The sequence below is a fragment of the Rhinatrema bivittatum genome, chromosome 6 (genome assembly GCF_901001135.1).
Source record: "Rhinatrema bivittatum chromosome 6, aRhiBiv1.1, whole genome shotgun sequence".
Taxonomy (NCBI): Eukaryota; Metazoa; Chordata; class Amphibia; order Gymnophiona; family Rhinatrematidae; genus Rhinatrema; species Rhinatrema bivittatum.
The window spans coordinates 161369566-161395398 of NC_042620.1; the positions used below are offsets into that span (position 1 = coordinate 161369566).

A 25833-nucleotide genomic window follows, 5' to 3' on the forward strand; every position below is an offset into this window, starting at 1 on the left:
CTAATGTCGGTATAGAAAAGCTTATAAATAAACAAACAACAACTGTGGGATTCAGAGCACTCGTATCTTCTCAAGCTTTAAGCTTCTCTTGCCAAGATATTGCTTCCAATGCCTGCCTCAGCAAGAAATCGCTCTCTCAAAACAGATGTTCTGCCTAATGATATCCCAGGAGATGCCACCGAGGGAACGAGAACATGTGGTGATTGTTCACATACAACGCTCTGATAATCCCACACACACCCCACAATATCACATGTAGTGCCACTCCACAGAATGCTTAGCAGCTCCTGCACACCAACACAAGCTTACCTTAGGATTTCTGGCCTCACCATGTTTCATTAACGTTTCCAACCCAGATCAATTCTACTAGTTTTCTCTCCCAGTGAGCAAGCTTCTGTATATTTTTCCCTCCCAATCTTGACTTGCTTTTCATTTTACCATAATATTTTACAATGTCTATCTCCCTTTTATTTTAATCCTAATCAATGTGCCACAAATTATCAAAACAGAAGTAAATCAGGACTTAAAGCATGGGTTTCATACTGAAGGTCAACGCTCTACTAATCTCACCAACAATGCTTGTGCAAGTGGTTTGACATGAATTGGGCACGAGGGGGAAAGGGAGAGATTTGACTGCTGAAATCCCAGATCACAGCATGAACACTGCCAAAAATGACAGACAACCTCCTCAGCCCCAGAAAACCTACCCCTCTTTCACACTAAGTGTGGCCTGGTCCTACTTTTAGACTGCAATACCATACACATTGTGAACTAACCATCACAGATAAGATAAACGGAACTAGCAGCCCCGTGACTAATCATGTACTTCAGCCACAAAGCACCACACCAAATGGCTAGCTTTGAAGAAGAAGTGTGAAAAACCTGTGAGTAGTCAGTTTAACACAGACATCTGGGAGCTTCAAAACCAGGGTGCGAAATGCTACAGTTCAATTTCAAGCCTGTGCTATGTAACAGGGCGCAGCAATTGAAGATGAGCAAGCTGGCTGACAAGGAGAAGGTTATCCTACCAGCTCAGCCACAGACGTGGCTCCTTAAACTCTGCAGTAAAATGGCCCTGGTTTGTAGCCAGAAAGCAGCAGGCTCTGCAACTGCAGAGTACGCTGGCTGTTCCAACAGGTCTCAAATGTGCAAGAAAGCTAAAAATCCCACATTTCAAACACTTTAATATTTACACTGAAGGCATTTGCAAGGACCCAGGCCAGCAAAACTAAGTAAATCAGCTTTAAAAAAAAAGAACAAAAAAAATCCACATCCCGCACATGTTCTTAAATTATCAAATAAATTCTAGAGCATGAAAGCCTGAGGTCTTTCAAACCCATCTCATCTTGTTCCTTACCTGAAAGTTATGCATTGTAAGATCCTCTCCTTTAGCTTTGGCTAAGGCAAGTTGTTCTTTCAAAGTTTCTTGTTTCTGCTGCAGTGCCTGCAGGGTCTCTTGGTGATCAGAGTAACTGTCCTGTTGACCAAAATTAAGAATAAATACCCTTTTTTCCCCCACTGCAAAAACAGTGAACTAGGATCAAAGACACTGGGTCCTTTTAGACAGGAAAAAGTCAGATGCTCTCAGATCTCTAATAATGCCAATGAACCCAACAGCGACCATACATCTGTTCCAAAAAGCCTTGGCAAGTTATTCACAATATGCTATAGCGCCACTCGTCTTGTTCCCCCCAACCAACATTCCAAGGACATTTTCTTGATAATCTTATCAAAGTCTAAAATAAAAAAATAAAAAAAAAAAAAAAAAAAAAAAGATTTCTGCTGTGAAAAAAAAAATAAAAAAAAATAGTGCTTTGTTCTCTGCAGCTTATGTAAGTAGCTGAGTCACTGTCAGGGGATGTTCTACCAGCACGTTAGGCCAAGTGAATCCCAGGCCACCCACCCAATAACATCATGCTCACACCATCGATTTTGGTAGATGAATTTCTATTGAAAAAAAAAAATTAACTATTTCCATGTTAACTTCAAAAGAAGATGCAGCTTGTGACAGTTTTCTTTCACAGCAGAAGGGATTACATTTTCCAGAGGGGGTCATAATTCTCTCTCTAAATTTTTGTGGAGCTAAGTGTAACCCACAGAGGCTGAACAGACAGGCAGAATATAAATGGCTGGTGCTCAACCCACTTTCCCCATGCCCAGCAAGCACCATAAGATCCATAAAAACACACGAACCAGCAACATTAAATCCATTCAAGAAACACTGGCAGTTGCGTTAACATATTAACACACTGCAGATTATACAAACAATTACAAGCTGAGACTTTTAGCTTCTTCCAAGTCTCAGAACATGCCCAACGCATGTCATATTGACCAAGTAAACTGTCCTGCTGTGTCAAGGGAAAAACCTAAAGCATCACTTGCAGAAGTGTTATAAATTAGGAAATTATTTTTCTTAAAATGACACCTTTATGATGGATTCCCTAATGGGTTTTTTGGTTTTTTTTTTTGAAACTTAGTGTTGTCAGATCTCATTTTCAAAACTACTGGTTGTGCACTGCTCAGCACAGATATAACCAATGGTGTCAGATACTGTTATCAGTAAAACTTTGCGGTTCTTATTGGAAAATGAGCGCACTCACTTTCTTATTCTGATTGTTTGACAAAGTAACAATGCCTGTAAGACTGGTTTTCCAAAAAAACTGAAAAGGATTCTCAATTAACAGATTAATCAAAACAAATATGCTTGTGTGTTTCAAGTATTTCAATGTACATTCCATTGTAACTGCTTATCTATTTGAGAAAAAAAAAAAAAAAGAGAAGAGGAGTAATTTAGTGATTAGAGCAGCAGGCTGAGAACCCGGGAAGCCAGGGTTCAAATCCCAGCACTGCTCCTTGCGACCCTGGACAAGTCTCTTCACCTCCATTGCCTCAGATACAAACTTTAGATTGTAAGCTCTTTGGGGATAGGTAAATACCTTCAGCACCTGAATGTAAGCTGCTCTGAAATGCCTGAAAAGCAGAATATACATCAAAATATATAAATCATGTCAAAGACTGCGGCCGTTACTTTCCATTCAAGGTGCTAAGAGATGCATATCACAAGGTAGGGCAGGACACGCAATGGATAACACTTGCTTTGCATAGGGTAGTCTCAAGCAGCTGAGTAACACTGTACTGTAGTATAGCCCAGACATTCTTTCTAATTAATACTTATTTTTTAATAAAGGGTATCGTAACCCTGAATGTGAAATCTGTAAGGTCTTTTGGTAAGCTAATAGGTACTGAAAGTGTCATCTCTGAAGAGGTGAGGATCAGGTATTCAACTAAAGGCTTCTGCCCTAACCAGAACCTGCCCTGAACCCCTCGGGCTGGCATGCTGATGGGAATGTACTCTGGGGAGAAGAGAATGGGTTTAGGGCCCCGCAGGCCTCCCGTTAGGAGGCTGAGTGGGTTATTTCTCATCCTTCCTCTCACTGCAGTTCATGGAGTACAGTGGAGGAAGACAAACCATGGCAATTCCGATTGCATGGGAGGCTCTGCTAACTGCTGCCTAGGTCTCCCGTCCCCTGGGATTATCAGTGTCTTTACAGGTTCCCCTAGGTCTGCATGGCCTATTCAGTAGCAGCAGGCACCTTCATGCATGTGTTTTCTTACATCTTGGTAAAAAGGTTAAAACAAAAAAGTTAACATGCCCGAGAGACATCCACGTGAACGCATGCACATGCTCAGTGCAAGCTGAATTAAAAAGTGTGGATCAGTACAACTGCGCACTCTACATTTTCATCCACTCCCATGGCTGGTTCTGAACTAGTCTTGGAAATACTGAAGGTAATCCTCAGCACTTGCACACCGAATGGAAGGGATGGTTAAAAAAAAAAATAATAATAATAGATGATTAGGGATGAGGGATTCCCCTTATCATAGCAGTTTACTGCTATCGAACAGCAGTAAACTGAGCATTCTGTTTACATGGTCTCTCCATTACTGCTGCAAATATCTTTTATGGGACCATACAAGAATGGTGGATTCTATCGCCCCCCCCCCCCCCCACACACACACAAACTATGCTTTTGGCAATTAAAACCCAGGTTTTACCTATACAGATCTTCAGCTCGCTATCTCATGTTCAGGAATCTTAACCTAAAACACGAGAACATTTTATTCAGCAAACCAAAAAGGTAAAAAGTCTACACGGAGAACTCGTACATTTTAAGTGGCAATCATGATTCAAACCACTGTGACTGTGTAAATTGAACCCTTTAAAATTCTTAAGTTTCAAGAACCAAAAATAAAAAACAGAATGCGTTATGAAAAAGGGGCATGTTTATGGAAATTTGTAAGTTACCATGGCATGCAAGAATCCCTATTTTTCACATCCTGTGCTTGGGTGGGGGGGACCTGAGCCTATCTACAAGGCGTTCATAGTAAAGTATTTATCTCTCTATAGGAGGTCCACCTGATAGGTCGAGGTGAGGGTTTCATGCTGGTTTAGGGACCAGTTTTGCATGTAGAGACATAAGAACAGCACAGTAAACCTTGGTGAAGATTTGATATCATTTGGAGTGAGGAAAGTCTTACAAAGATGAAATTTCTACTATGAGCTCTCACCCTAGCTTGATGGACTCTATATGCAAAACTGGCCCCTAAACCACCATTTACACCTCACCTCGAACTATCAGATGGACCTCCTATAGAGATATAAATAGGTGCACACAGTGAGGCCCTCTCTATATTCCACTCTACTCCTTCTTCCTCCTCTCCCCAAGCCCAGAAATGGCCAAAATGCAATTCCAAGAATTTATCATGAATTGCATTACGGCCATTTTGGACATATTGCACAGCTTTAAACTGTAGTTATTTCTGGCATTAAAACCATGCGATAGTATGCATTATGCTATTGCACAGTGCAATATAGACCCTAATTTAACTAAAACCCATCCAAACTCCTCCCCCAGTCCCGCACACCCAAAAATTTGCATTTGCGCCACGCGATACTATACTTTTCGCATGTGTTATAGTGTTAACGCATGCGATAATGCATTAACGCCATAATGCATTTTGATGAATGATCCTAATGGTTAGATACCTCTAAAAATGTGTTATAAAAGTTAGCCATACAGCATTGAAACAGATATTCAAAATCATTTATGGGATAAAGAGCACTAGAGTTTATCAATTAAAAAAATATTTCAAAGAGAGAAATCCTTAAATTAAGGTACCAGAGCCAAAGCCAGTCCAGTGGCTCACTAGTACTGCCATGTGAAGGGACCTGGTTTGATTTCTGAATGGGAGATCTCCCTAGTCAGCTGGAGATGCTGCGGAGGTAGTGGTCAAAGCCCATGAAGGGAGGGCAGAGAGAAAGATATTCATAGCTATTGATTAACGGTGACACCTGGTGGCAGGGTTGCAGCAAGGTTCTGGGTCTCTGGACTATCGCTGTAAGAATCAGACTAGGAACAGTGTTGGGGAGGGGGAATTATTTAAAAAAAACTGGGAAGTTGTGAATAAAGGCTCATGGTGCCAGGATCACAGCCCAGGTTCTGCCTGAGCTGGAAAAAGGAGGAACTGACAGGTCAATTGTCTTTTTGTAAATGAAGGTGCCATAAAGTTGCATTAAAAAAAAAAAAGTGGAAATACCTCAATTTTAATTCTCTTGGGCGATAACTCATCTCTTTCTCCACATTTTGACCTAAAAAAAAAAATTTAAGAGAATGAAAAATGTAGCAACAGATTAATTGGTTAGTTTATTCACTGGATTTTTTGTAAACTGTGAAACTTTAACTGGACCAACAAAAAAAAAAAAAAAAAAAAAAAAACAGGATGGCCTGCACGAGCTTCCTATACCACTTTGCTCCCTTTCTCTGAAGACATGCTTTGCAGACAACACAGGTCCTTATCTACATCATCTTTGGTTTATTCTTATGTTAATCCAATAAAATACCATCACAGTCTACAATGAACCCGATTTTCTCCAGATACAATAGGGATACTAGGACTCTGTACTGCAATTCATTTGCCTACAGACAGAAAATTCCTAGGTAACGTGTTCTGCTTCTTAACACTGCACATCCAAGTTTTTTTCCCCTGTTAAAATGAAGAGTCCTACCACCATTTCTGTCTTGATTTTGAAAACTTTCTGTGGCTTTGGGGAAACAAAAAAGTCATGCCTGAGATATCTGGAAGAAAGAAAAATGAATCTTTGCTCTGCTGGCCTAAACACGCCAAAGTGCTGAGGAGGAGGAGGTGGTGATGGTGGTGTGGAAGGCAGGGGCACAACTGCTAAGACAGGCACCTTCTCCAGTGAAGATAATACAAAGTATTTCTGAAGGTAACAGAACAGTAACAATAAATAAAATAAATCACCCCAATATCTGAAAATTTTTTTACGGAATCTCAAAAAAAAAAAACCACACAACAAAACATACGACAACCTACAAGGAATCCGGTTTTCAGCAAGACGACAACAATTATAGTACTACAAGAACGGAGAGGTTGGAAATTCATGTTTTTGGGACAGCTTAAAACTAAAATGACTTTTGCAGCATGAAATTAATAAAATTACCAGGCAACGGTTTCAACTCCTTTCCTAGGATCAAAGATAGCTTTTCGCATTTTATATACAAATCAGGCTGTTACAGAACAGTGCGCTCAGCTGAGCGCACCATTTAGCCCCCGTTTTAGACGTGCTATTATTACCCCTTATACTGTAACGGGTAATAGGGCGTGGAAAAACGTGCTGCCAACCCACCAGAAATTAATAGCGCTCATCGCATGCAAATGAATGGTGATGAGCCTATTAGTCACCCGAAATACAGAAAGTAAAATGTGCGGCCAAGCCGCAAATTTTACTCTCAGAACTTAATGCCCGTCCTTGGCAGGTGTTAATTTCTAAGGGACCCTGAAAAATGTAACAAAAAGCAGAAGATTTTGCTTTTCTGTACACCCTCTGACTTAATACCCTAGTGATATTAAGTTGGAGGAACCAAAGATTTAAAAAAAAAAAAAAAAAAAAAAAAATCTGCCCGCTGGCAAGTTAAAAAACTAACGCTCAATTTTGCCGGACCCGCCGACAGCCGCGTCTTCCGCTAATAAGGAGGTGCTAAGGATGCACTATTGTCCCTAGCGCCTCCTTATCAGCACACGGCCTCATTTAAATACAAAATCATACGCGCAGTAAAGGTGCCTGTACATGTGTTGGGAGAGCGGGTGCTCGACTCTGAGCGCTGGCTCTCCTGCACCTCTTGTTGAATCGGCCTGTATGTGTGGCTAGGCAGGAAGCTGCAGCTCACTGGAGGAAAGGAGATCCTTCTGCTTTCTGTTCAGAAACTGCATTTCTGAAACGAATCTGGGCAGTACATTATTGGCTCTATTTAACTGCGATCCAGAGAGATGCTGTAGCTTTCCACGCTCAAATCTGGGAACCTTTTTTTTAAGATGGTATCAAAAATTATAGTGTCCCCAAGCCTTAAAGAAGGAGAAGTGATTTTAGGATTTCCTTACAATAATTCTAAACATTTAGCTCTGTTTGCTTTTAATATGCAATGCAGCAAATTACAAGGTGGTGAAGTATTAGCTGACCTGAGGGAGTATGGAGTTATGGGACTGTTATCCTATAGCCTTAGGGGTGGATTTTAAGAGCCCTGCTCGCGTAAATCCGCCCAGATTTACGCGAGCAGGGCCTTGCGCGCCGGAGCGCCTATTTTCCATAGGCCTGCCGGCGCGCGCACAGCCCCGGGACTCGTGTAAGTCCCGGGGTTTTTCGAGGGGGCGGGGCCGATCGGCGCGGCGTTTTGGGGGCGGGCCCGTGGTTTCGGCCCGGGGCGGTCCGGGGGCGTGGCCGCGCCCTCCAGAACCGCCCCCAGGTCGCGTCTCGGCGCGCTAGCGGCCTGCTGGCGCGCGGGGATTTACTTCTCCCTCCGGGAGGCGTAAATCCCCCGACAAAGGTAGGGGGGGGGCGAAAGCGAGTTCCCTCCGAGGCCGCTCCGATTTCGGAGCGGCCTTGGAGGGAACGGAGGCAGGCTGCGCGGCTTGGCACGCGCCGGCTGCACAAAATCGGCAGCCTTGCGGGCGCCGATCCTGGATTTTAGCGGCTACACGCGTATCTACTAAAATCCAGCTTACTTTTTTAAAATCTACCCCTTAGTGTTACTAGACTGAGCTGGGTGTGGGGAAAAGTCTCTATGGCTGACATTATGTTGATGTTTGTATGAGTTGGTGTTATATCCGATAGAGATGCTTCGCTCTGTTATGTTTGTATGTATCTTTTTTTTTTTTTTATTGCCAATGAGAAAAAAAATGTAAATATAAATTTTTTTTTTCAAAAACAAACAAACAAAAAAAAAAGCAACAGCTAAAACCAGAATCCCTTTTTTCAACAGTTTTAATGAAAGGGAATTTTAAAGCCTGCACCACTACAGAAAAAAAAAATCACCTACCTATAGAGTTAATTTTAATTTGAGAGAGAGAAGACATTCGAAAAGAAGCTTCCATGAGGCCATGTGGAGCGTGTGTGTGTGTGTGTGGGGGGGGGGGGGGGGTGAGCAGGGAAAATCAACAAGGACCGGCAGTGGAAGAAATGCAAGGAGAAGGGGGCATGGGAGGAAAAGGAAGCAGCAGCAACAGGATGATGAGTGGGCAGGAACTGAGCTGGCTCCACTGTGTTAGACAATAGGAAACTGCTAGTCAAGGCTATCGAGTCCATTCCTGCAGCACTTCCGACATCCCCGCACCACTGAAGCTCTTCCTCTCAAGGTCCCGGGTCGACAGCGGCAGAGCCCTACAGAAAACCCAGCCTGGCAATTTGCTTACCCACTGTTCTGCATTTACAGAATTCATTTTGATTTAACTAAATACCGATCACACATGTAGAGGCTTAGAATTAAACCTGCCACAGAAGAGGACAAGCCAAGCCCTCCTCCATATGTAAGTACGGTAAGAAATTACTTAAGAACTGCCATTAACGCTGCTCTCCTGTTAATGCAAGGTGGAGGTCTTGTTTTCAGAACTATAAAGCAGATCAAGTCAATTGATGAAAGAAATAAAATATAAATATATCCTGTTCTGTTTTTATAATCCACTGTTGTGACAGAGACTATCATTTTTACGTGCCGTTTCCTATCTATATGCGACCCCAGAGTTACCAGGAGCATATCTGGTATTGCTCTCCAACGAACTTGCTGTACCAGAGTCACAAACAAAAGGACGTCTTGTGATGTCAGGAAAACTACTTAACGTGTAGTTGGCAAGTTTGCCCATTGGCAACTCGGAAGCTTACTTGGTAGTCCTGTACGTATATTTGTACGTGACTTCTCGAGAGATCTGGCGTGCCAGCGCGAAGAGCTCATCTCGCCTAGTCAGTAGTGCGTTATCCTTCACGCACAGCTGGGCGGCTGCTTCGTTCACTGTCAGCTGTGTTTAACAAAATAAAAAAAAAAACAAAACCACAAAAGAGAATTTTTAACTTCTTTTCGAAGTGCTTCGAATAAAACCTACACACATATTAAATAATAATATTTACCTGCCACAGTAATCCGAGACTGCAAAGCTGTCTGCAGTGCAGTACTTAGTGCCCTACGTTTGCTGATCTCTTAAGATTCCCCTTATAACGGAGGCCGGCTTAGAGCAGATATCCTATCTACTTAACTCAAATTTCAACCCCCCCCCCCCCCTGGGATTTTTAGATATATTCTACCTTCTCTTAGTCTCTCCCCACTCTCCATCCATTTTTTTTTCCAAATATATTTTTATGTTCCGATTGTGCGTGTTTGGGAATTACATGCGTGCACCCTTTCATCCTAGCTAAGGCTGCTGGCTTTTTGGGGTTTAGTTTAAAAAATAAAAAATCTTTTTCCCTGTGGACAGGGAACTAGTCAACTTCTTCCATTTTAATCATGTTTAAGCTATGTCCGAGCCATGCTAGCACAGGTTCATAACAATGGGCACCTTTTGTTTTTATGTTCAGAAGCAGAGAGAACATCGCTGAATAAAAGAATAATCTGAAGGAAAAAAAATGCACACGAGCCGATGTTTATTTCTCCTAGTTACAAAAAAGGAAAAAACAAAAAAAAAGTGTTGGCAAGACTGTAATATTGATATTTATTGATCTAAAGCTACAAGTTCTCTAATTTGTGCTGAGCCCATATCATAACCTTACTAAAATTAAGCCTGCTGGTATTTACTGTCCTATCTTCTGCATTTAATAAGATAAAAATCATCTGTTATTTGATCACCTTCTATAAATCAGGACTCAAAGCCTGCATGTCTCCAAATTTTAGTTCTATTCTGCTGCTTTGCTATGAATACCTGCACATGAGAACCAGAGTATGTACTTCCTGCTTTTCTGATCATTTCCTATTCTTATCTGCCGCTTCTCAGTGTGCTCTGCCACTATTTGAGCTCCACTCCTTCGAATTCCTGCATTTCTGGGAACAGATCCCAGCTCCTGTCATTCATGTTGGCACCAGTAGGTTGGGATGGAGGGGGTGTACAATACTACAAACTTGCGACCATCTCCTTCCCTTTCAGATAGAAAATGTTTGCCTCAGCATGCAGGATTTTTGCTCATCTAACCACTTAACTGAATGGGGCAAGAGATTAAGACTAATTAACAAAAAAAAAAAAAAAAAAGATGAAACTGATCCATCAACTTGGGTTGCATTATTCTGCAGCTCTGAAAAGAATGAAAACTAGGAGATACAGCATCATCATCGCCTGGCAACCTGATAACCTTAAGCTCATAAAAAAATGGTCATTCTTCAGCCATGAGGGGAAACCTTTTTATACACACAAACCAGAACATAGGAAAAAAAACCCCCCCACAGTATTTTAGGATTTATATATTCAAGTAAAACTTTAAAAAAAAAATGTTTATTCAGACTATAAATTACAGAATCAAATACCTGAATAGGTAGGTTTTTCTCCTCTTTACTGAATACTTATATTCATGCACACAAAATATATACCTTAGCATACAAAACACATACATAAACGTGGGTGATGTTCACACAAAACCCACACACATTGTTTTAAAGATCCACCCTAGAAAAGGTTAACATCCAACATCCTCCAGTCACATAGCACCTTAATGCTGCAAAAAAGGAGGTTGGGGTTTTTTTTTTTATGAGGCACCATGCACTCACCCATTTCATTATAAGTCAAATTGCTATAAAGTATGCACACCTCCTTCTACACACTCCCCCCATACACCCCTTTTCCTTTTGCATACAAGGAACAGAAACCTTCTCTGCCACCAAAATTGCTAATACAGCAAATGCAGAATCCCTGTCAGTTGAAAAGAATTAAAACACACAAAACAATGCTGGTCAAAAACATTAAAAGAAAACAAACAGCTCATTTAGGCTTGTATTCCCTTTACCTCATGAAGAGTGAGGTGTTTGCCATCCTTTCGTTTAGAGTCAAATCTCCCATATATAGCACTGTACTTCCGGATCTCCTCCTCCTTACGGGGGTCCTGGTCAGTCATGTCAAAAATGTGCCCAATCATCTTCGCCAGCTTCTTGTTGGTTTTCAGCATCTCACGGACTTCGCTCAGGTCGCTCTTGGGCAGGGTGGGGACCAGGCGCTCCACGCACTCGGCCACAGAGAGCGCGGCGGCCGCGTCCAGGGCCTCCGTGCTTTCCCTGGGCGAGGCGGGAGACCCCAGATCGGCCGGGGAAAGGCTGTGCTCGCTCTCGGTGGTGTAGTGCCCTTGCCAGAGCCTGGGCTCGCTGCCGCTTTGCAGCGGAGAGTGTCCGGTCGTGTCCGATCTTCCCAGGCCCACGCTCTGCACGCATGTGGTGGCGGCGCACTTTGGAATCTTTAGATGAGGCTCCCTGGCACTGCTGTTCCTTTCGTAACTACTGCACGACACGCCCAACAAGGAAGGGGATGCGTCTGGCAACTTATATATTGGGATGCTGCTGACTGGTACGGACGTGAGTGGCTGGTTAAAAAGGGTAGGATTGGTAACCCAGTCCCTCAAAGCCTTCTGCAACCTCCTTACATGGAGAGGTTTGCTAGCCATGCCCACCAAGGCCATGATCTCCAGGAACTCCTCTTCCCCAGCTTCGCATAGCTGCTGGACATCATCCCCTCCCTGCTGGATGAAGGCGTCAAAGTAGGACAAAAGGTTGGCTTTCTGGAGTATCCGATAAAGCTGCAGCTCCCCAAGGGTTCTAGGCAAAGACGAGGCCATCGTGGACCGAGGAATGCAACCTGCAAAGAGCAGAGAAGAAGGAATGATTAAGACACACATCACACGCTCAACAAGCCCTACAACAGCTGCCAGCCCGCCTCCTTGGCTGCAAAGAGAGAAAAAAGCATACCACACTCCACCTCTGCTGTCTGTAGGTGGCCCAGAATACAGAGCCTGCTAGGCACCGCTTGCAGGGATAAAAATGATTGTTCGCCACTTCCAGCAGAGTCATGCTAGAAACGCTATTAGATTAGTAAGAGTTGATAAGCAACCCCTGGAAGACTGAGGTTAATGATTTATTGTAAAGTCTGAAGTCCCCCGTATTGTTGCAAAATGAAAGCATTTAGCCATTACCAAAAATGGTCATAAAGGTTTAAAAAAAAAAACCACAACACATACAATAACCAGTTCACTTTTAGGATTTTGCTTGCATTGGTTAAAACAAAACAAAACAAAAAAAAACAATCAATCTTGACTGCAAAGCCTAACTGAGAACATGAAACCTAAACCTGTTCTCAGACAGGTGCAACACGGACGGCTGTACACTGACCCACAGAGATTTATACTGTGACATACAAAAAGCACTTCGTATGAATTTGCTGTTCTAATAGTAGTTTTGATTGTCAAAGCTGACGTTTCTCCTGCAGATTTCACTTTTCAGACGACTCAGACTGAATTACTAGTTTCCCCATTTCGGCTTCATCTATTGCTAGAAACCGGTAACAAAGTCCTTTCATTCTATTTCAATACCACCTTCCCCAAAACGGGCCCAAAACGCTTCACAATGATGTATAATAAAAAATATAACATACAAAATCTAATAAATGCAAACACAAGGATCTCCCTACCCCTCTCCAACCCAAAGGGCAGAGACGAAAGTTACCTACCCCACACCTTAAGAAAAACATAGCTTTTAGGTCAAAGTGCCCAATGCTTAATTTGCACTCACGCCCAAAGGGTTCACCCCCCTCCCCTCCCCCAAATGGTAGGCCATGACTTATGGGGTCAAGATGACATCAGTAGGAAGGGGGAGGATACGCACACCACCACCACCACATATCTTGGTTGCAAAGAAATATCTTTTCCAAAACCAATGCTCTCTTTACTACTTCAGGGAAGCTTCAGAAAAGGAAGAGATTAAATTTAAATGTATTAAATGCAAATGTTTATCTATTACTGTGTGTTAAGCCATTATTGACTTTAAATAAATTGTTTAGTGTGAAGATGTTTAGCCTTCCATTTTTTTTAGATTTTAATGGAAGCATTTTAAATGCATTAAACTTATGAAAAAAGATTTGATTACAGCTAACTTGCAGAATGTCACTTGCAAAGAGTGCCCAATATTATGTTCTTGATGTACAGGTGTTTTGATTTCTATTACCATCTCTGATATAAGGCTTGGGGGTAACCTGCATGGAGCGGCAGTTACTACTCTAAGAAGCTTGCTGGGCAGACTAAATGGACCAATTGGTCTTTTTATGCAGTCATAGGGGAGGCTGGAGCTTGATATCAATAGCCATTCCTGAATCATTATGTTCAAAGAGAAAGGGCAATTAATCGTCAATAAAAGGACCATTTTGCCAACTATCAAAAACATTTCCCCAGCTAAAAAACAAAACAAAACAGAAGAATGGCTTCTTCCTACTATCTCACGTCATTTGCTTGAATGCAATAACCTGTTCTGCTTCCAGTGGAAATGCTGTCCTGTGTTTGCAGTAATTCAATTTGGGCAGCACAGAGAAAAATAATAAAGCAGAGGCAGCAACTCAGTTCGGACTAACCAGACATCAAGCTACAGACAACAGCAGCTAGATGAACTACAATAAGTTGTTTATGGAAGCTCATCAGTTTAGCATTGCACTTTGATACACCTACTCACACAGGCTCCTCTCTCTCACACACACTCACAGGCTCCCTCTCTCTCTTGCACACAACTGTCCCTCTCATGTACATGCACCCCCCCTGCAGTGCACATACACACACAAGGCTTCCTTGCTCTCATGTGCACACACACATGCTCCTTCTCTCACTCATAACACACCTTTCCCTCTCTTAATGCACACACGCCAACCCTCACACAGGCTACCTCCCTCTCTCTCGCATACAGACACACTTAATCCCTCTCTCACCATGCAGACTCCTAATCTCTTATTCACATATACACACTCTGACACACACATCCTCACACATACAGTGCCATACTTTTCTCTCACACAGGCTCTCTTGCTTCTCCTGTCTTCTTCTGCTGCTGGAAGCAGGATGGGCTTCACTTGCGGCCCTCAGGCCTTTCTCCAAATTCTGTGCTTCGCAGTAGTGCAGGATTCACCCAGGAGTAAATGTAATGTCGGCAGCGATAAGCAGAACAGGGTAACCTTATTAGCAAGTAATTTCACCCACAAGGAATTTGGGAGAGATAGTCATCCCATCACCAAACAGGGGCTTGCTCTGTCCCAAGTGCCAAAAAAACCTTTTAGAACGACATTAGCAAGGAAGCTGCTGCTAGGAATGGAAGCAGTATAACACAAACGGCTAATCCCCAGAAAATAGGGGTCCTGACAAGAAGAGACATTCAGCCATGCTATGCTAGCTGGATGTAAACAGTGGTACCTAAATTTACAGGTCAGATGCAAGAATTACCCAAAGACAATCCTAGAATACTGGGATGCAGTTTACCTCAAAACCAATGGTGTTTGCCAGCACTCTGCTCCCTTACCTCCTTACGTGATGGTTTGTGTTAAGTGCTGCTGTGCCTCCACTATGCTTACAGTTCTCCAATATGAATTACTATCAGGAAGAATGGTGCCAGTTACTCATGTTCACTTCCCCTCCCCGAGACATCTCTCCAAGGATTTAAAGAGATTAAATCCAAAACCAGACTGCTTTTTGATCCTGTAGAGCTGCGGGGTCCTGGAGACCTAACATTCATATCCTACCCAACCAGGCCCAGAGGATGATGCAGCGCAAGGCCCATAATTACCCGATGCTTACTCAGCCCCAGCTAGCTCTGGGGCGAGGATGCTGAAGGAGTCAGTCTGAAAAGGCGGCTTCCCTTCTGGCCTATTTTAGCTGGGTGCTGCACCCAACTTAATTGTCCAAGAGAAGAAAAAAAAAATTGGAAGAGAGGAAAAAAAAACTGAATAGACTAAAATAATTAACAAGCAAGTTAACAAGTGCTACAGAAAAAAAAAAAAAAAAAAAAAAAAAGACACAACCTCATGCCTGACCCCTTGATGGCCAATCACAATTCATGCCTAACCAGTCAGCTGCCATCGACAATAGGTAACCCCGTTCATATTTTGACCAGAAAAAAAAATCTAATCATAAAGTACTAACTGAAGCTCAAACCGAAGTCTGCCTCAAATAATCCCCAAACAGCCAAACATGCATAGATTATACCAGCTGAAGATGTCTTTAACAGTCCATGCAATTTTCCCAGCATATTTTGTAGACAGTCACATCATAAGTCATTCAAATTCAAGTGACCTTTTAAACTCTTTCTGGACCAAATAATTTGAGAACAAGTTAGCAAATGCAGCTGGTCTACTAAGGTTTTCCAAAATAATGGCCCAGGAAGAGAAAATGATCTATGCTGGGTCTCTAATCAGGTGTGCCAAACATGGCAAAGGAACTTCAAGAAGGTCGCATTGTGCCAATTGAGGCAGCCGGGGTGGTTGATATATTCTCTCTGTATACGAATGTTACAAGTCTAAAAAATAAGATTGAGAGAGTTTGAGCATATAGTACTGGATGAAGAGGTAGATATCCTTGGCATCTCTGGGTCCTGGTGAAGGGAGAATAACCACTGAGACACTGATACCAGGGTACAAATTATATCAAAATAATAGGACAGATCAAATGGATGGTGGCACCATACACTAAAGAGGGCATGCTCTGCAGGGAAAAAAAAAATGCAATGTTGAATCTTTATGGATAGACATTTCAGGTAAAACGGGGAATAAAATAGTAGTGGGTGTATTTCTGTCCATCTGGACAGGATAAACCAGCAGACAATAAAATGTTAAAAGAAATTAGGGAAGCTAACAAAATCAGCAGCACAGTAATCGATTTCAATTATTCCAGTATTGACTGGGTGAATGTTACAACAGGTCATGCTAGAAAGGAAAAGTTCCTAGATGAAATAAAATGACTGCTTCCTGGAGCAGCTGGTACAAGAACCAACAGGGGAAACTATTTTAGACCTAGTCCTTAGTGGAACACAGGATTTGGTGCGAGAGATGACAGTGTTGGAGCCACTTAGCAATAGTGATCACAACATGATCATATTTGACTTGATGACTGCGAGGAGGACACTTAAGAGATCTATTGCATCAGCTTTTCACTTTCAAAAAGGTGACTATGATAAAATGGGGAAAATAGGGAAAAAAAACCTGAAAGGAGCAGCTGAAAAAGTAAGAGTTTCTCAACAAGTATGGATGTTTAAAAATTCCAGATTTCTTCCACCTTTTCTAATGCATGAAATAGAAGCTAAACGACTACCAGCATGGTTAAAAGGTGAGGTGAGTGAGGCTATAATAGATAAAAGAAAGGGAAAAGGGAGCTGAATGAAGAAAACAAGAAACAGCATAAGTACTGGCAACTTAAGATGCAAAGCATTGATAAAGAAGGCAAAGAGAAATTGAAAAGAAGTTTGATGAGTTTTTGGTTCCCTGGCAAACACTTTCAGGTAAATTCAAAAGGGAGTCAGACTAATAGATGATCAAGGGGTAAAAGGGGCACTTAGGGACGACAAAGCCATAGCAGAGAGATTAAAACTAAATGAGTTCTTTGCTTTGGTCTTCAGAGGAAGAGGTAAGAGATACTGCAATACCCATGCCAAAAATGATATTTAAAGGTAATGATTCTGCACAGCTGAAACAAATCTCAGTGAACCTGGAAAATGCAGTAGGGCAAACTGACAAACTAAAGAGTAGTAAATCACCTGGACCAGATGGTATATATCCCAGAGTGCTAAAAACTGAAAAATGAAATTGTGGACCTTCTATTAGTAATTTATAAACTATCATTAAAATTATCTATTGTACCTGAAGACTGGAGGTTTGCCAATGTAATGCCAATTTTTAAAAATGGGCTCAAAGGGTGAGCCAGGAAACTACAGACCAATGAATCTGACATCTACGCCAGACAAAATAGTAGAAACTATCAAAGAACAAAACTGTTGAACATATAGATAGGCATAGTTTAATGGGCCAAAGCCAACATGGATTTAGCCAAGGGACGTTTTGCCTCACCTATCTGCTACATGTTATGAGGGAGTATATAGATGAGGATAAAGGAGCGCCAATGGTATATCTGGATTTCCAGAAATCATTTGACAAAGTCCCTTATGAGAGACTTGTTAGGAAATTAAAAAGTCATGGAATGGGAGCACTGTCCTATTATGGATTCTGAACTGGTTAAAAGATAGAAAAACAGAGTAGGGCTAAATGATAAATTTTCTCAATAGAGGAAGATTAATAGTGGTGTGCCCCAGGGATCTGTTTTTAATATATTTATAAATGACCTGGAAATGGGGCCCAGTGAGGTGATCAAATTTGCGGACGACACCAAATTATTCAAAGTTGTTAAGGCACGAGAGGATTGTGAGAAATTGCAAGAGGACCTTGCAAGCAAATGGCAAATGAAGTTGAATGTGGACAAGTGTAAAGTGATGGATTTAGAAGAGTAACCCAAATTATGGCTACACAATGCAAGTTTCCACATTAGGAGTCACCACTCAGGAAAATAATCTAGGTGTCATTGTTGATAATACATTGACATCTTCTGCTCAGTGTGCCACAGCAGCCAAGAAAGCAAATAGAATACTAGGGATTATTAGGAAAGGAATAGAGAATATCATAACGCCTCTGTGTCACTCCATGGTTCGACCTCATCTTGAGTACTGTGCAGTTCTGGTCACCACATCTCAAAAAAGATATAGCAGAATTTGAAAAGGTACAGAGAAAGGTGACCAAAATGAAAGGGGATGGAACAATTCCCCTATGAAGAAAGGATAAAGAGTATAGGACTCTTCAGCTTGGAAAAAAAAAAGACTGCTGAGGGGAAATATGATAGAGATCTATAAAATGAGTGGAGTGGAACAAGTATACGTTAATTGGTTGTTTACTCTTTCAAAGAGTACAAAGACTAGGGAACAAACAATGAAGTTACTAGGTTATATCTAAAACTAATAAGAGAAAACTTTTTTTTTACTCCACTCATTTACACTCTGGAATTAGTTGCCAGAGGATGTGATGAAAGCTATTAGTGTAGCTGCATTTAAAAAAAAGATTTGGACAAGTTTCTTGAGGAAGAGTCCATAAACCGTTATTAAGATGAAATTGCACATATCCACTACTTATTCTTGGGATAAGCAGGCTGGAATCTACCACTTGCGACCTGGATTGGCTACTGTTGGAAACAGGATGCTGGACTTGATGGACCTTTGGTGTGACCCGGTATGGCAAGTCTTAGGTAATTCAAACCTAAACCAGACTGTTCTTTATCAAAAGGCTTGTCTGAACAAAAATATTTTTAATAAAACCTTTTAAAGGTCTCGATGCATTCTGTCATCCCGAGGTAAGGAATTCCAGAATATAGGTGCCACTACCGAGAGAGCACATCCTCTTGTATCAGCTAATCTTGCCTGCTGAACCGTTGGTATGTCCAAAAGAGCCCTAAGTGAAGAGTAAAGTGCCTGGATAGGATTGTATACACGTAGCACAGCATTCACCCAAGGCAGAGAATTAATAGTGAGTTTATATCCAAGCATCGCACTGTACCGGAAGTCAGTGGAGGTCAAATAAATCAGGTGAAGTGTGATCTCTCATACCATGGCCTGTAAAAAGCCGAACTACAGCAATCTGCAAGTTCTTTCAGTGTGGATGCTGGTAAACCAAAGAGACGAGTTACAGCAGTTTAACCCCACCAACACACAAGTTTGAATCGCTACACAGAAATCCATTGCACCAAGGAAGAAAAGCTGGTCATAAATGTCATATCTGGTTACATTCTTCCCATACTCATTAAGTTCAGGAGTAATGTTGATATCAATGCACATCCTTTGAAGGAACAAAACAATTCAGCAAAATCTAAACTCTAAGAGCCTGGTTTTTATTAAGGCTACTCTCCCAATCTGGGTCTGGAAAGGACACTGATGAACCAGAACCTAGAAGGGTTGGACCCAGGGCCAGATTTAAGAAGACCATGCTCACGGGGTCTCCCACTACCTGGAAACTGAAAGGGCAGCAGGGGGCATTACAGTTTTTGGGCACCTTCAGAATTTGGTGCCCTGGTCCTAACTGGGACCAGTTGTGTAGCCTGTTGGTAGATTCAGGCTCGTGTTCCTAACTCAGGTACTAACCTTTGGGCTACCACAGGAGTAGTTCCCAGAGGAAAAGCATGTGCCCCACAGTAGAGGAGTTCTTAGAGGAAATGCATCCTTCCTACCATTACAAGTGGCAGCACCAAGGAGATTCAGTGTCAGGAAATACTCCACATCTTCTTTTAATCTCTTATGCACATCCATCAGGTCCTTCTAAAATGTAATCAAAACAGGAATGGAAGAAAGAGTGAAACGAAATATGTAAAATATTCATCATTACAGACAGGAAGCGCTGGTGTTCTGTGCAGTCTTCAGATCGTGCCATAAGCTTGCTCAAATCACAGACATCTCATCACCAGGTAAGTCATGCAGCCTTGCATGCAAATTCAGTGCTTTGGTCTTCCCTCAGGGTTCCCATTCACTACTACATCAATTTTTCTACCCTTCCTCCTTTCAGTTGGGAAGCAGGACACACTGCAGCCACTGTACAATGTGAACCACATTTAAAGGCAGTCACTGGTACAGGAGGCATTAATAAACTATTCCTTATCCATATAGTACACTATATAGGGAAGAAACAAAACTATTCAAGAAGCTATGACTGAGTGCCAGGGACACTTCCAAAGCCATGAGCGTAGGATTATTCTGTCACCAGAGTCCTTTGATGGAATTACCAGACCCGGCACTGACCTTCCCCTAAACTAAGAAAGCAGATGGGAGGGAGAGGAAGAGAGGCAGTGTGCGTGGGTGTAAGATGAAGAGAGAGAGTCTAAGGGAGAAACTATGAGGACAGAGAAAGCAGCGCTAGGCTGGAGGAGTAAGAGAGGGGGGAGGAAGGCAGAGTGAGAGAAATGGAGACCTGGCAGAATTGGACTGAAAGAGAGAAAGGCTTTTCGGGGGGGGGGGGAGTAAGAAAGGCTGAAAGAAACAGGCTGGGGATGAGGGAAGACACACAGGCAAAGGAGAGAGGTGGGAGGGGGGATATACAAAGTCTGTGTGGAAATTTGAGAGAAAAAACAAAACAAAAGAGCTAAAAGCAAAATTAGATGGCACTGAAGATTAATCCTGCACCCCCAGGAATGAGCAAACTATAAAATGCTGGACTGACAGACCTAAAAAGGGGCAGGTTGAGAAAAAAAAAAACCAAACCCCCAAACAGAACAGAATATTTTGAAGCAAGAGACATCAAGGTTTGAAAAGTTTATTTTATTTTCTGAGAGAGAAGATTCTTTTATTGGGTGTCCAAGGTTCAAAAGTTACTTGGAGGGACATTGAAGAATGTTTCAAATAAGAAGGGATGGGTCTTAAAGCACCACTGAAATACACTGAATTGGAGGATTTTCTTTTCTAGGATACAGAAAAAGAAAAAAACCCCCCACCAAACCCTCCAAAATTAGATTTAAAAAAAAAAAAAAATCAAAAGCAATGGATTATTCTTCCAAAATCTTGCTAGCCAACCTGTGTATCACTACCTATATTAGAATACTGTGTGGGATACTGCAGTTTAATCTCTGAAACATACTCTCTTGATTGCAAGAAGACTTGTTACAAGGCTATGGGGGGGGGGGGGTGAGGAAATGCTCCTTTTGCAGCCTTATAAAGTCACACCTTACTATTCTTGTATTTTCAGCAATGCCAATTTCCTCTGCTACAGGAGTGCAATAATGAAGAGCCATCTTTGTATTACCTAGGTATGCAGGAGTCCAAAGTGAAGCCATGAAAACCTGCTCTTCAAAATGGTCCGATTGCTAATACATCACGAGGCACGTTTTTTTGAGGGGAAGTGCCTATTGCCGTTGCTGTGCCCAACAGTACACAGGTACCTGGGGCTCTCCTGTGAATGAGCATGGAATCTCTGTTAAATTTCCACCAGATCTGTCCAAGGAAAGGCATTCCTCCTTGCCCCAATGTGTTACACGCAAGACTATGAAATGTATCTTTGTGCTAATCTGGAAGCACACACTACTCCAAATTATAGTAACTATGCCAATGTGATGCAAAACTCTGGACTTTTCTAGCTGTGAAATTATCAGAATATGCTCAGTTGCTCCTCAGACCTAGAACAGGATGCTGGGCTTGAGGGACCTTGGTCTGACCCAGCATGGCATTTCTTACATTATTAAGTGCTGAACCTGTGAATGTATAAGATGCTCCTCGCCCACCCAGCTGCCTGCTGAGGGGGTTCCTTTTTGGTTTTACTTACCCCTTCCTCCCAATACAAACTCCAAAAGCCAGGCATGATGGGGGAATAGGGGGTTACAAACTCCTTATGATTTAAGAGAGCAAACAGTGCAGCCCTAATTTAAAACTCTCTAGACCAAGTCACTCTGCCATTGTTTCAAAATGTTCACCATTTATCTTAAAACTCCATTTCAAACTGATTAGCAACTGATTTTAAATGCATTTAAGAGGAAAGCATAATGGCAACAGCTCTGGTCACACAAGTCTTTGGGGCTGGCATTCGGAACAGTGTGCCTGATAGGAGGCGGAAGAACAGTAAACGAGGTGAAGGTGGAAGCTGATGTGGGGGAGGCACAAACTTGTAGCAAATGTAGAGGCAATTAAGTGATCATATTGTTACTGGCATTCAGCCTAGCCTACTTTCTGATCTTATATACTATTTTTTTTAAAGCGAAAGCCAGCGTCAGATAAACTTCAGCTAAGCACTTTTGGCAGATACATGACATTTTAGGATTATGAACGCCACTGATCTCTTTTCCTTCTCAATACATATTTGATCCCAAATCAGAACTTCTTACAGCCAGTGCAATAAAGAACTGAACGGAGCAACAACTTGCACCCATACCATGCAATGATGCAAAATATTAAAACTTCGGACTGCTGCCGTGACGAGACACACAAAAAATAAAACACACGGAAATACAAGTCTACAGCTCCCAAAATACCTCTGTATTATATTAGTTTAAATTATGTTTTGGGGGGTGCTGATCTTTGCGTGCATTCGAGCAGACTAGCAAGGCAATCACAGTACTTTACCCAAAATAAAATAAATTGTAAAGTGATAAATCGTGGTTGTTTACCGCGAGAGTATATTTCTACTCTTAGAAAAAGTGAATTTAAGGGCTAATGCCATTTGCTACATAAATTCCTAATCGAACGAAAAATAAAAGTACTTTAGCAAGTTCAGAGATTAAGCGTCTTGTCTCTACGGCAATGTTTTGTTTTAGAATAAGAAGCAGACACAACGAAAGAACGTTTCCCCGGTGCCTTCCGCTCTAGAGGTCTCGCGGAATCGTTCTCAGACGCCCGCATGCTCCCAACCTCTCCTTCCGGCGATCTGCAGCACCCAACAGCAGGAGAGCACCGGGAGATCCGACAGCAATCGCGGGGGGGGGGGGGGGGGGAGTGCAACCCATAGGAGAGGCGAGCTGGCAGCAGAGACCCCAGCGGACAACTTCGGTCGTTCCCACCCCGCGTTCAGTGCCACTTACTTACGACGGCCGGCCGCTGTCTGCTCCGGGGATCCGCTCGCCGGTCTCCTTTGCTCGGGGTGGGGGGAGGGGGGGCCGTGCTGGGCGCGGACGGAGGGACAGCAGCGGCTCGGCTCCTCGTCCGCCCCCTAGCCTGCGTCAGCTCGTGGGATATTCCGCTCCCCGGCTCCGTCTCTCCTCTCTCCCCTCCCTCCCACGCGGCGCAGTGACGCAGATCCTGGCGTGGGAGGCGCTGGGGCGGGGGCGGCTGCTGCCTGGAATACCAGAGAGGGGGGGAGGGGAGGAGGCTGGCACCGGGCGAAGGGCAGGGCGTGTGCGCGTACGGCTAATGAGCGGCTGCAGGGTGTCGCCCCGGCTCTCCCACGCTCCTGCAGCCCTAATTACACCCACTCGCGGCTCCTCCTTTACCCTACCGACTCATAGTTTGCTCAGCTAGGTTTTCTCCTTGGCTGGTCACTGTTATCTTGCATGTGCTTGCTGAATATTAAGGTTTGCTCTGTGATTCTAGTTTCTAAAAGCTTTTTCGTGCCTTTATTTTGTTTGTAACTTTTGCAGGTTAAAAACGAGCCGTGCTCAAGGCTCGAAAAGCAGGCTTGGGTTCTCACCTAGCGTGGAGCTGTTTGTTTTGTTTTCCTCCTTGGGTTGATGTGTGAAGATTTAAAATGTTTTTCTTCAGTAACTTAAACTGAATGTTTTGGTTTCTGGCAGCCCTTTGTCCATTTAGAAAGTGCTGTATTTGAAAAGAGCGGACAAGAAAATTAAATGAGGAGTGGGTAATACAAAGGCATCAGGAGTTAGGAGTTCATGGGAGCCCCAGAAACTTGTAAAGATTATCTTGTGTGTGCGCGCTTCATCTTTGGAAAAGTCTAAGATATTTTTTTAGCATGAGGATGATGATGATTTAGTAGCCGTCGAAACTTTTGAAAGGTTTATTATTGTTATATGTTTTTCGTTATTATACAACGCCTGTCCATGCTTCAGTCTCCACCTTAGCTGATTTAAATATCCTCTTGAACACCTATATGTTCTGTTCCATAGGAAGCAATTGGCAAAACTGGAGAATGAAAATATACAGAGAAGGCCTGGTGCACTCCTCAGCCCTAAGAAATCACTGAGCATAATAATCTGCAGAAAGAGAAGGCTAACACACACATTCCACCTGTATCCATTCTGTCATCTTTGCAGTAGTTTAACAGTTGCTCTGCCGCTACTGACATGAACACCCCTCCAAGGTTAGGGTGTTTTGACAGTGCACAACAGTACTAGAACAACCTGTGGATTTGGATTGAACTACGGCCTTTCCAGACCCATGCCAAAGACACATTTCAGTTCACCTAGAGCAGGTGGGCTTACAATCTAGGTGGGTACCTGAGGTAAGGGAGGGTGAAGTGATTTTCCAAAGGACACAGGGGAAAGAAACTTTAGCTTTTCTGGTTCTCAGGCCCTTGCCTTAATCACTATTTTAGAAAGGACAGACTTAACTAGTTCTGTTTGTACTTCTGTTGTATCTTTTAATAAAAGTGGTGCCAAGCTGCAAAGTAAAACAAGATTCCCCTAAAAAAAAAAAGGAAGCTCCCAAGGGGAAGAGGTAGTTATGGACACAACAGCAGCCATCCGAAGCAGAGCATCCAGAAGTGAAATGCTGTTTGGGGTGGGGGGGCTAAATCTACCAGATGGAGATTGAAGAATGCCAGCTTCCGGATGAACTAAAAGTAGGGGGATGCTAAAATCCTTACAAGAAGTCTTTTTTTGCAAGTAAGTAAGTATCTGAGAAGCCCACTCATGATGAGGTGATAGTGGACCTGCTGAGACAGAATCACTGAGATTATGGTAGGAGCCAGCCTGGGGGTCAGTGATCACCCTACCGTGTGGTTCAGTATAAACAGTGGATCAGAAACAAATTTACTGTAGTCTGGAACAAGGGCACTGGACTTAGAAGCACCTATTTAAAAAAAAAAAATGGTTATGATAAGGAAGCCTTGTAAGGAGTAGGGGATCAAAATGGTACAGAAGAACTATGGACATCAATAAAAAGGAGTATTGAAATGAAAGAACTCATTACTGCCAGACATCTTAGCCAGAGGAAGAGTATGAAAAGACCACTGTGGCTCACCAAAGAAGTAAGGAGGAGCCAATAACATTCAGAAAGGACAGATGCGTATAGAAGAAGGGCAAGAAGAATTATCAGGAATTACAAAAGGCAGCATGAAAGGCAGTTAGATGGTGAAAGGCTCAGCTGGACCACTTGTCCAATCAGTAAAGGAAAATAAAAGCAAGTTTGCTTACAGTAAACGATGTTTCCGTAGATAGCAGGATGAATTAGCCATGCTGTCATGGGATCTGTCAGTCAGGTCCGGGAGGCGGAGCTTGTCAAAGCAGAGTACAGAGCTTTGCTCTCTGCGGCTGCGCATGTGTTCCCGCGCAGGAAAGTAACGGAATCTCCTCAGTCTGTGATTAAGCTGTAGTGTAGTCGAAGACCAGGTGACTGCCAGGGAGGAGGGTGGGTCAGCATGGCTAATTCATCCTGCTATCTACGGAAACATTTACAGTAAGCAAACTTACTTTTTCCCGTCGATAGCAGGGCTGAATTAGCCATGCTGTCATGGGAGTCCCAAGCTCTCGATCACGTGATTTATGATATGTGTGTTTGCACGTGATCTTTGACAGTGTGGCAGTCACCATGTATTGGAGGATAGAGATTGCAGTACTGCTTGCCCTATCGTCGCATCAGTGGCTGCTTGCTGGTCAAGGCCTGGAGACAATACCCTTATTCAATAAACATACACATGCTTACTGTGACTCCAACATCGTTCTAGCTTCAACAGCAAGAGGAAATGTGGAATAAAGGATCTGCACTCACAAAGGGGGGAGTAGCTGGCTTGTTAACGGCGGTTACTACCCCAAAC

The 25833-nt window shown here is 42.7% G+C and overlaps 1 protein-coding gene across 9 annotated transcripts in view; it reads right to left on the reverse strand.

The window, feature by feature from the left end:
• NAB1 (NGFI-A binding protein 1) overlaps positions 1-23257 on the reverse strand; it is a 43132-nt gene extending 19875 nt beyond the window's left edge. For 3 of the 9 annotated variants that reach the window (XM_029606105.1, XM_029606104.1, XM_029606098.1), the window contains exons 1-5: positions 19601-19688; positions 11336-12174; positions 9236-9369; positions 5599-5650; positions 1358-1477 (exon numbers count right to left, since the gene is read on the reverse strand). In XM_029606105.1, the coding sequence (XP_029461965.1) occupies positions 1358-1477; positions 5599-5650; positions 9236-9369; positions 11336-12174; positions 19601-19679 (1224 nt within the window). In that variant the 5' untranslated portion in view covers positions 19680-19688. Of the gene's footprint in view, positions 1-1357; positions 1478-5598; positions 5651-9235; positions 9370-11335; positions 12175-12284; positions 12347-19514; positions 19702-21162; positions 21684-22927 lie in introns of those variants that run through there. The other 6 variants (XM_029606096.1, XM_029606101.1, XM_029606099.1 and 3 more) reach the window with 6 other exon arrangements.
• Positions 23258-25833: the final 2576 nt, after the last annotated feature.